This window comes from Thunnus thynnus, chromosome 8, assembly GCF_963924715.1.
Source record: "Thunnus thynnus chromosome 8, fThuThy2.1, whole genome shotgun sequence".
Classification (NCBI taxonomy): Eukaryota; Metazoa; Chordata; class Actinopteri; order Scombriformes; family Scombridae; genus Thunnus; species Thunnus thynnus.
The window spans coordinates 29,819,121-29,831,374 of NC_089524.1; the positions used below are offsets into that span (position 1 = coordinate 29,819,121).

Below are 12,254 nucleotides of genomic sequence, written 5' to 3' on the forward strand. Positions count from 1 at the left end.
GGAGTCCCAAAGTGTTCAATATCAAATGAATAAATAGAAAGTTATGAAATAAATAATCACATAAAATACATAAATTAACCAATAACTTGGTAATTAATAAACAACAATAAACAGTCTTCTTTTTAATAACATTTTTGGGTGAAATTTTATAATCCTTTTAGACAGCCAAAAGATAGATATATGACAGAAAATCATGAAAATATGCAACAAAGGTGCACCTTAATCCCCAGGCACCCAGTGGAATTCATTTATATTTCATTATACATGATGTTCTTATTCAGACTACAGTCTGTTCAATTTCATAATGTCACTTTTCATGTCAGTGGAGCTGTCACCAGTCACTGCTCCTCACCTTTCAGCAACTTAAATGCTAGCCAACTAACTAGCTAGGCTATGTTAGTATAAAAGTGAAAGTAAACATGTGTAACAGTGTAAACAGCAGCAGCACGCTGGTTAATTCAGAGTTTTCTTGGCAGCGTTTTGATTCTAAAGATGTTCCTCAGTGAAAGACACACAACTATGTGAAGAACAAGGTGATAGAGCTAGCTAACTAGCTGGCAGTTAGCTAGCTGGGTTGCTGGGCTGGTGATTGGCTGAAAGGTGAGATGACAGGAACTGGTGACAACTCCACTGTCATGAAAAATGCCATTACGAAATAAAAATATCTATAATAAAATAAAATGAATGAATTTCATTTTGTTCACTTTGTTTTTATGAAAATAAGAAGGATAAGAGTCAAAATAATGTAATATGACACTTACTCTCAATAGGGGGATCTGATGGGCTTGGTTTTGGAGGAACTGCAAAATAAAATACAATTTAATTTTAAAGTATGTTGACCATCATGTATGCTAATGCACACTATACATTATGAACATAAAAAATGACACAATACATGTTCTTGGTCAGACAGAGGAACAGCAGGTTGCTGATGTTGCAGTGTGTTGATAAGCGATTCTCTGTGGAATCTGATACAGCCACCTAAACCAAGAAGATGCTGAAAGAGCACCTATTCTGTAAGCTGACAGTGTCCTAAAGGACGAACCTACTGACTCGGACCGGCTCTGCTTAGCCATTTATTTCAAGCCATCTGGAAGGCTTTCAAAAGCGAAATTAGCTGTAATAATGTCTTTACAAACAATACAAAGGCGCTTGTGTACAGGCAAACTCAAGAGCGAGCCTGGTACATGTCCAAGACTCCGGCACAATGGGTGCTATTCTTAGAAAGAACACCTTTGAGTTTTCATCTCGTGTAATGAATGATGACAGGTCATCAGAGAAGACTTTAATTTCAGAGGGGACGATGGCCAGAGGACGTCCTCTCTGACACCCTCCTCCCCCAATCCCATCGCTCCAGTGTTATCTGTCCTTTGTGACTTGTTATGTTAAGAATGCAGAGTGGCCATTAACGCTTTCAGTCCCACAAGCACAAAAGAGAGGAGCAGCATACTTTATATAGGCCTTACTAAACTTGAATGGTTATCAAATCTCAGTGTACCTTTTCAAATAATGCTCTGCTGGAATTCTGACTTTTATTCGCTGCTTTAACAGAACCAGACATCACCCCTGAAGTTCAACTTATGACTTTATGTTTGCAGCTTTAAACTGTTGCCAGAGCTGGAACAGTCCTGATAACTCTATGAACGTCATTTGTTTATGTGAGTATGCTTGCTATGGAATGAAAGAGCACTCCTGCGTAATGACTTGTTTTGGTTCAACTTTGACCTTTCCTCATGGAGTGCAGAAACCACTGATCAAGCCTCTGCAAGACTCTTGACACTGGAAGTCAATACTTTTAAAGCCAACTATAGTTCAACTTGACGGTTCAAGGCTTGTTACTAAAATCAGCTCAGCTCCATAAAGCCATTAGCACCACATACAACTGAAAATATGCAGTGGGTTTATAGAGTTATACAGAAAAGCATTTTTTTCATAGGTTTATACTTTTTTAATGGCCATAGCCTGCTGAGGCATGAATCCTAACTAATGCACAAGTAGAAGCATCCTTTTTTGAGTTTTAAAATGATAAGTTTTATGATAATTTTTAATTATAAAGTAAGCTACCTGACATCAGTGAATACAGTTGGAGAACAAAAAGCCCTTATTTGATGCATCATCACATATATTTATCACAGAAATCAGCTGCATAGAAAGATAAGCAATCTGTAGAGTCAACATACCTAAAGTGCATATTTTACACGCTGCAGTTTTAGCCTGTCTACTATTGTTATGCACGTACACCACACATGTGCCACACCATATATAACCTGCTTAATCGAGTAGGTTTTGTATCTTCTTCCTTAAACAAAAGCAATACTATTTTTACTAGGGTACTAATATAATCTATACTGCCAACTGCCAACTTCTCAAAGAAATGATATTTTCAACTTTTCCTGAACACTACCAGATCCATAAAAAAAGGATACAATTTATTGATGTTGTGAAGCAGTAAATCTACTTTTGATGGCAGGGCTTTGAGGCTGTTATATTTTTCCATGCACCAAGTTGGCCACAAGTGGCCCTCTTTGATTTGTAGATCAACTTCAGCTCTTTGGGATGCAGTCCAGTGCAGAACTGTGGCCCTTGAAAAGGCTGCTTGTTTTGTTTGCCATCCTAGCATAAGAGATGGCTTTGAAGAAGAAAACATGGCCTTTGAAATTGAGATTTTTTTTCACTGTGTTTACGGCATATTTGTGTTTACTTAATCTGCTCCATGGAAAATAAACCCGCAGCATTGGCATAGCGGTGTAGGCAGTCCACCCTGCTGCCTAGTTTGGACTAGCTCAGTTTGCTCACTCACTCATTACTGCACATTTCACAGTCTCTGTTCACTAATATCCTCCACTAACATCAACACTGGCACTTCCCTCAATGACTGCATCTAAATCTCTGCCTAGCAGTGAAACCCAAAGGTTATGAGTGTTCAGTTAAAATGTAATAAATCCACCCATTTCAGTTCAGTGTTTTCCTGTACATCTCTGACTACTCACACTATAGCCTGTCGGATACCAATATTAATAATTGAGTTCTCAATATATCAACTAGTATTCGTTTTTTAAGATTGGCACATGATATAAACAAACATTTTGATAAGAATCCCTTAAATTTTGCTCAGAATTGTGACCAACCAACACAAGTACTGAGTGTATCGCTTCAGCTAACAATTCGTTTTATTATCAATTAATCTGCTGGGTGTTTTCTCAATTAATCAATGAATCTTTTGGTCAATAAATGGTAAAAAATGCTCATCACAATTTCTCTTAGCCCATGATCACATTTTCATATTGCCTCTATTGTCTTACCAACAATCCAAAAGGCGTTCAGTTTATTATGATTTAAGAGATATTGACATTTGAGAGGCTGGAACCAACAAATGTTTGGCATTTTAAACGACGGAGAAATTTGTTGCACATAAGTTTCTAAATCATTTCTAAATATATCTAATCGGGCTGCATGATTGTGGTAAAAATCAGTATCACGATTTTCTCAACTGATATCAATACGTTTGAACAAATACTTTCCTGTGCGTGAGTGTTATTCTAAAACAGATAAAAAATGATAGCTAATACACAGCTCACCTATAGTCAGATGTAGCCTGCAGCCAAAACACAGAGAGCTAGTCCAGGTATGAAGTTAGGCTGCTTTCATTATGTTTCATCCTTTGTTATGCAAACCATTTTTCCACCTCCTTAAGGAAACCAGTCTGTAGGCTCAGACTGTTTATGATGAGGTAATTACTAATAAAAACAGCCTGTCAGGCTCATGTACAATTCAGTTAAGCATTTCTGCCTCAACAGAAACTTAACGTTAGCGTAAATTTACAACAGGTAGTACAAACAGGAAGTACAGCGGCAGGAAGGTATTGGTTAGTGTTAGCAAAGCATTGTTGCATCTCCCTCTACATAAAATGACATGAAATGGCATAAAAATAGATGATAGACTTAATCATATATACATTTGTGATGTGTTAAGTGGTTTTAATAATTTGCATTGTTACTTTTGCTTGCAAAGTAACAGAAGTGCTTTTGACTGTCTTCATTGTCTTCCACACAGCACACAGACAATTTATTTACGTTAAACAGTGTTTTTGTCAGAACCGAGGCTGGATACATTTATTTGTTCTTCCTCATCATCGCTGTGTTCATGTGATTCCGACACCTTTTTGTAATTCCTCAAAAACTTTTTTTTTTCTGTCACCACATTTGCCGCTGTCTCTCACATCTTACATTTATTTACATCCAAGTCCCATCCCCCTCTTCCTGTGCACAGTTTGTAACATGGAGTAAGTTGCTACAGCTTAGGGAGAAACTGACTTGATGAGATGGATCTGACTGCTAATGCAAACACAACAGAACAGTTAGAGGCATGAAGCGAGACAGTGATGTTGATATGATGAATCCTGTAACCCTATTTCACTTTTTAAAATAGCGGTTTCTGGATTCTTATCGGCCATACTGATATATCGGTTAGGCTCTAGCTCGCACTGATTAAAATGACATGATTTATAAAAAAACTCATGAATCAGTAAAGTTGACTCAAACTGACCACAGGTCTCTTGTTGATGTCATTGCTCAGAGGGGAAGCTGATTTGAAAAGTTCTGGCAGTCCACCAGTAATTGGGCACTCATGATATCACTCCATCTCAGTTTAGGTCATAATTAGTAAAATGTGATGGTGGTTACATCAGGCCCCCCCTCAAGGCTGCTCCCTCCCTCTGATCACACTCACAGCCCCCGAGAATGCGCGATACAGCCAGTGAATGAACGAGTGACTAAATAAGCGATGATCCAGGGGCCTTTAAGCGCTGGCTGGATTCCCAAAGCCAACAAGAGGACCACTACTCCCCTAACACACACACATACACACACTCCTCCCCTCTCCCCCTTTCTAATGGAAAAGGGAGGCCACAGTGAAGGTCCTAAGTGAAAACAACTGGAGCTCAGTGCTGTATGACTCCTCTTTTTCCACCTCTCCCTCAGCATGGACCGGTCCAGAGCAGCCGAACTGGGCCTCAGCGTTAGCACACTCCCCTTTACTGCGACCACATGCTAGTATGTACACACGCACAAAAACACACGCGTTTGTGTACAGACAGTTAATGTTAAAAGACACATGAGCGCACAAACCACATGTGCATACACACAAACACACCTGCGTACACATTCACACAATCTCACACACACACACACTCACACTCACACACACTCACACACACTCACACACACCGCAGTTAATGACGACCAGATGTGGGGAAGTGATGTGCAGTGTTCTGTGGTTTCGGTTTTAATCTCCAAGTACCGGACCAAGCTTTCTCTGGCTCCTTTCGCCCTCAGACTGGCTTCTCACTGTAATCTTTATCACACTCTATATACTCAAAACAATACAAATCAGAGCTTAATTTATAAGGTGTAGTGCTGATGGAAAAATGGAAACATGATTGAGAGTGACAAGAACTTCTAAGACCCATGTGCATCTCACTAAGGCTGAGCTCATGGTGTAAGGTCTACAGTAAGTAGGTGTAAAATGTGTGTTTATTAACACTTGGCTAACCTGGCTGAACAGATCCATTCACCACAACCAGCGGCTTGGTAGACGTCTTGGTGTTCATCATCATCGCTAGGATATTGTCCAAAGTCAGGGAATCACAAGTTTCACTGGATTGTACGCACTGTGAGGATAAAAATGAAAGAATGTGAGGATTGAGAACTTTTTACACTTCTGCATTTTCCTACTGAAGATTTTTTTTTTTTTAATAAAAGCAACAGAAAACATTTAAATATCTCAATCTCAAGTTAATGTCTTCTGACCTGACTAAAAGTATAAATGTGGAAATCTAACATATGACTCACGAACCTTGATCATAATCAGAATATAAGAACTCATTTCTCTTTTGTAAATCAGTCTCAGATCATTACTCCCTCATTACTTTGACAAGTTTTTTATTCAAGTAAAAAGAGGAAAAAGCAAAGGAAAGAACTTTCAGGAGACTGTATACGTTGGACAGATAGCACAGTGAGAGAAAAATGAAAATGATGGCAAAGACAGATGCTTATTTTGTTCTGCAGCTGGATACTTGGCGAACGTTGCATCGATTCATGTTACCTGCTTAGCTCTGGGTGCAGATCTGATACTTAATGACTCAGGTCAGCCAGAGTAAAGATGCACTAGAACACTGACTTGAAGTCTTCTCAAACAAACACTGCTAATACTATGTGGCTCTGGAGGGACTAAAGCAACTGGCTTCTACAGTAAAATCATTAAACACACAGAAGAATAAATGTAATTTGGAGATGGTTATACTGCATACCGGTGGTAGTCTTTGGTTGCTTTCAGATCTTTTGGCGCACAAAGACATCTCACAGTGCAGGAAGAGAAGGGACATGTTGAACTTTGAATTGAAGGTGAAGCTGAAACTTTTCTTATCCATCTGGGCGTGAGGGACAGGAAAGTCTCTCTGAGGATAGTACTTGACCGAGTCATCTCTGGGGCAGACTGTCTCAATGAGAATGTAGTCTGAGGCCACGCTGGGGTTGGAGTTGGGAGAAATGAAGCACGATATAATGGTGAACCCCAGTTCCGGATCTGATGCGGTTGATGTGACCTGAGGCGTGTGAGAGAGAAGAAAAACATTTATTCTTCAAATACAAATACCATTTGTCTTGTCAAAAGCCTTTTCATGCAAGGAAGAGTGAAGCCATGACTGACTGACAGTCTGAGTGATATTGTTTCTTATTAACAATTTTGGCCAGGAATACAATTCAACTAGCTTTTTTTTCACACCATGGTTGTTTATGCTGCTCTTACGCTTCAGTTTACACAGAATATTGCCATTTTACGCCTACAGTACTTAACTGTTTAGTTCACTCTCACCACTTTCTTAAAGCCTGTTTCTAGCTTTCTAATTTAGCGATAAGTTGGTAAATATAGCAGAGCATTAGGCAGCTGAAGAGCCAGATATTTCACTCAGGAGTTGTTGGAGACCAACAGAGAGTTAAAAGCAGGATGAATATTGGACTTAAAGGTGCAGTGTGTAAGATTTAGTGGCATGTAGCAGAACAGACTTGGCAGAAATAGAATATAATATTCATCAGTATGTTTCAATTAGAGTATAATCACCTGAAAATAAAAATCGTTGTGTTTTCGTTATCTTAGAATGAGCCCTTTATATCTACATAGGGAGCGGGTCCCCTTCCATGGAGGCCGCCATGTTGTGCCGCCATGTTTACTACTGTAGCCCAGAACAGACAAACCAAACATTTTCACGGCCACTGTAGGTTCTCCAACATGCTTGGAAGGAGGAAGGTGGGGGGTATTGCAATCTGCAACCTCACCGCTAGATGCCACTAAATCCTACACACCTTTAAATGTATCAGTTGGCCAGAAACACAACTCTGAATGCTGCTCTGTGTGTATGTTGTTCTGTGGGCTGGATGTGTAAACAGGCAACATGTTAGTCATATCAACTTTATGAGGATGATGACATGTCAGATGTTGTGTTTACAACTTGTTCCACTTCCCAAAAGTGGCCAAAAAGAAAGCCTAAGTCTGTGTATACTGCAAATTTTGAGTTGGGCAGGTGAGTTAAAACGGGAATAAATAAAAATAAAAAATAAAATGATAACTCTCTTCAAGAGAAACACCTGGATTAATTCAGTCTTCAGCTAAAGGACAAATCTATTTCATCCCTGCTCACCTAACCATCTGTCACAATCTAGCTGTCATTGTGAGTGTCTGGAAACCACGGTGAGGACCACCACTTTGATATTGACACAAGACAGAAATTCAAGCAAATGTCTTCAAGTAGTATTTCAGTCTCTGTTAGGATGGTAGTAATATCCTTCCAACCACAAGACAGTCCCCTGAGTTATTATTTCTGCTCTGTCTCCCTTTTGACCATCAATGCCAATGTTTTGTAATGATGGTATCCTCATTAGAAAGGTCTTTGCCAGAGTGAAAAACAGACAGACATATAAAAAACAGTATTTTAAAGAGACAGTAAATTATGCAGATTATGACTTATAGTGTATAAAAGAACTCGAGTTTGTATAAACATATAGTGCATTTACAACAAAATCTCAAATGTGCACAGTTAGTGAGGGGGGAAGTTTTTGAACAAAGTCCCTTTATGAGCATCAAAGTGCACTTGTGCACCTTTTGGCCATTGCCTCAGGTCAGGTCGCAGCACAGTGTGAGCTCTGAAGAGAAGGTTACGCCGAAGCCTCATACACAGACAACTCTTTGTAACCTGCTAGTTCCGCGTCCACACTGTCAGTGGAGCATCTCCCGCTGATATCATCATAAATCACCTCTTCAAAGGACCTCATGGTATGAGTCTTTGCCATCTCTTACATGATCTCTATAATTAGTGTTGCAAAACGAGTATTTTGAGCCAGCTAGACAGACAGGGACACGTAGAGAGAGAGATGAATGAATGTGAGGGGTGAAAGTGAGTGTTAGCTTTTTAGCCCCAACTAGACAAAATACAAATTGACCTCGTGGATGCCACACTAAGAGATCAAAGCAGCAAGAGCTAAACTCCCAGACAGAGTACACACAGCATAGTTTTCTCTGCTGTTATGAAGGTTTTTAATTTGGAGACATAAACACAAGTTGTATAAGACAATGCTGCATTAATCTGTAAAACACACATGACACGTAATGTATTAGAGATGCAAAGCATACCTCCACAAAGACTTGCTGATTTTGTGCGACGGTGTGGAAGGCCTGGCGTGAGGGGTTGTTGATCGGCAATGTGTTGTACAGCTCCATGTTATAGGTCATGTTGTTGACCGGTTGCTTCGCTGGTCCCGGTACAATCCTGGGAAGTGTATCGTGGGTTTCCTGACTCTTTCGGTACGTGCAATTGAACTGGGAGGAGAATAAGACAAAGCCAAGACAAATATCAGCAGGGATCTGACATCAGATTCCACCACACAAGCACCCTCACCCTGCATGACTGTGTGTCAGTGTTTGACCACATTAAGATAGACCAAAAAATAGGGAAAAAACATCAAAGATACTGTATAAACAAGAACAATAAGTGGAAGACAAGGAATGGATGAGACAAAGGAAAATAAGTCAGCAGAGGGATGAAGATGGAGAGACTTCAAAATGGAAAATGTCAAGTCAAGTTCACAAAACAGACATCATGGAAAGACGGAGAGATTGCAGGAACCAGATGAGTCTTTACTAGCACCAAGGGACTCTGGGAAATGGAGTGTCTTTCGGCTCTGCATGATTAACATTAACATAGAGATGTAGATGATCGGTGGTCTTGATTTGTCAAGTTTCCCCTTGCATTGAAGTGCTGTTCTCACAATGACAGAAATACAGTGATACAATGAGTCAACTGTCTTACCACTATGACGGACTGGTGCTCTATGGGCTCCGTAAATGTCCTCTCTAACTCCACTGTGTCCCTTGGGAACAACACGTCTCCAGATTCCAGATCCTCATACTCCAGGGGTCCACCACTCCCATCCTTAGTCTCAGCATGACTTATCAAGACCTGTAATCCACAAAGGAATCCATTACTCAAAAAACTCCACTAAGCCACAGTACGTGAAGGAATAACTTTCACAAAAATAATTTCCAGACTTTTCTTTTCAACAGCTCCAGTTGCGAGTAGTGTTGCTTCATTCAGGGTGTTCAATAAGCCAAAGACACAGAGATTAGGATCTCAGAGAGGGGTCGCCAAAACATTCTGCAACCAATGAGTTGGATTTAAAATGTGGGAATGTCCTGTGGCTTTAGCAGTGGGACTTACCCTGGACAAACACATAAAACACATTTCTAATTTCTCAATAGAGAAGAGGCACGTCAGGGCTCCGAGACAAGTACATGTTGCTTTAAGAAATGTTTGATTTATTGAGGTGAGAGGACAATCTCAATGACACTGACACTGTTGCACTCCTGTCTGCACAGCATGTTAGATGACCTGCCATTGGTGCCACTGCTGAACTAAAACGACATATCACAGGACAGAAGAAATAACAGAGAAAACAGATGATCTTTGATGTGTAGGGACCTAGACAATGACAATGAATCTCTTTTAACCAGAGGTCAGAGGTTTTCTTTGCATCCAAGTGCTAACACAAAAGATGACCTTGGACATGCGCCCAGGTTTTCAGTCTGCATTGGACAGAAAATGTGTTGTTCTAAATTTCTCTCACAAAAGATTTCAAAAGGCTGGGGCGGAAGTGATTCATCCTTGCTTGTTAGAACAGACACACTGAATGCATTCCACAATAATGAAGATAACTGGGGATGTCAGATGTAAACGTTGAAGCCCATAAACCCACTCAAGAGTTCACCATAACATGAAAAAGTTCTTAAAAGTCAAACTGAAATTTAAATTCTCACTTTTTGTGTAAGGAAATATGAACTGCAAATATTTTTTCATTTTTCAGAGGAGGATTAATCTGTTTGTGGACATATTTGTGAAAACAGCAGGTGTGAACTCTCTCTATGGGCATTTCCCATAGCAGCGGTTGAATGACATTTGAGAGTCGGCATTGCTAAGAAACATGCCTTTCATGGTGCCTTACTGACTCATACTCCTGTGTAACCTACCAACGCTGATGATGTTTTTTCCCCCTTTTTCAACAAACACAGACTACGCAACAATATCTGTGCCAAAGCTGGTTAACTGCCTGCACCATTGGAACTGAGGTGATGTAAGAAGCTATCTTTAGTACCCGCCCACACAGATATCGGACCAATCAAATTATCAGTACTGACATTGTCAGTTGGACCCAAAAATTCCACTCAAGGACAAAATTTAAAGGTGCCATCAAATAAATAAAACTTAAATTTCTTCTTTTTGGTAATTAACAATTTTAACCAAATACATTCACATGTCAAAACATGTTAAAAACGCTTGCTTTATATTTACATTATAAAACTAGAACTCTAATGCTCAGTGTGCCCACTTTTCATGGTTCATGTTAAGCAGCTATATTGCCACAACCTATTTTAAACTAAATTGTAATAACAGGTATTATACTTACAGAGTTGATGTAAAGGGCCATTGAGCTACCCTGCATGGGATATACGGTGGTTTGACAACCAGTCAGAGGAGTTTCCAGCGTGTAGTGGGTGGCATTGACTGTTGCTTTGCATTCTGGGTCTTGGAGTGTGAGGTTGGCATGAGCAAATCCGTTCGCCTTAGAAAACATCAAAAAATGGCAGGATTGGATACAGATCAAAAAAACTTATTAACTCATTTTCAGAATTGTAAAAAACAGCAAAAAAAAGTGGTTGTGTGAGATTTTGAGTTCCCAGGAATAAACAAATCCCACAAGGTGGTCCAACTCCAACCCCAGCTTCTCCTAATTACAGTCTATGCCAGTTTCCTTTCTGTGATGTGGGCTGACTGCGTTGTCACCGTGGACAGACGCCAAATGTTGGGAACTGTCCTATTTGCTTCAATGTCAGCCCATGTATAAAAGTGAATGAATCTTTTTATTTAACTTTAGTATACCTGAAACTTCCTGGAACCAATTTATCTTTATTTATAGCTATATATCACTAAGGCTGGCAGCCAAAATATTAATCCATTAGATTTAGATTTGTGATTTTAAACAGTTTATTAATTTGCAATTATTACATTGACCATCATGCTGATGCATGCATATGTTGGATGCTTTTCAGATAACAACAACATAGCAACAGGGAGGTCTATGTTGCAATTTTCTAATTGCGGTGCAGAAAACATCCTTCAGTCCCCTAATTGGTCCAGACACTGGTATTGTCTATGGGTGTCCTCCTTGTTTGTTGTTTTCTGTTCTTTTTGTCATAGTTTGTCACATCAAGTCTGTGTTGCATGAGCAGAGATGTAAAAACAAAATACCCCAAAGTCAGTCTGATTGATCAGACCAAGAACGATTTTCAGACTTTTACCGTACTAGATGAAATGGACTCTGGAAAATAAACATTGAATTTGTTGCAGTGGAGAACATGCTTCAACTGTTTGTTTCTGTGCTAAAACAATTGATTGATCAATTAGCTGACTGACAGAAAATTGATTTATTTAATTCAATTTAATAATTAATAGTTACTAATAAAGTACCTATAATTAGGCTTCACATATGCTCAGATTTGCCTGCTCTTCGTAGTTTAATATCATTAAGTGAATACTTTGGGGATATTTGATAGATGATCAATTGTATTCATCTTATGAATGCTATTTATTAGTTAGCTATTATTATTATTATATTGTTATTAGCTAGTTATATTAGTTAAAATACATTTTT

The 12,254-nt window shown here is 39.3% G+C and overlaps 1 protein-coding gene across 1 annotated transcript in view; it reads right to left on the minus strand.

The window, feature by feature from the left end:
- The window catches only part of tgfbr3 (transforming growth factor, beta receptor III), a 72,237-nt gene that overhangs the window by 8,569 nt on the left and 51,414 nt on the right, over positions 1 to 12,254 (minus strand). Inside the window, exons 10-15 of the mRNA XM_067597875.1 lie at positions 11,010 to 11,165; positions 9,359 to 9,508; positions 8,683 to 8,868; positions 6,308 to 6,601; positions 5,551 to 5,668; positions 762 to 800 (exon numbers count right to left, since the gene is read on the minus strand). Of these exons, the coding sequence (XP_067453976.1) occupies positions 762 to 800; positions 5,551 to 5,668; positions 6,308 to 6,601; positions 8,683 to 8,868; positions 9,359 to 9,508; positions 11,010 to 11,165 (943 nt within the window). The remainder of the gene's footprint in view (positions 1 to 761; positions 801 to 5,550; positions 5,669 to 6,307; positions 6,602 to 8,682; positions 8,869 to 9,358; positions 9,509 to 11,009; positions 11,166 to 12,254) is intronic.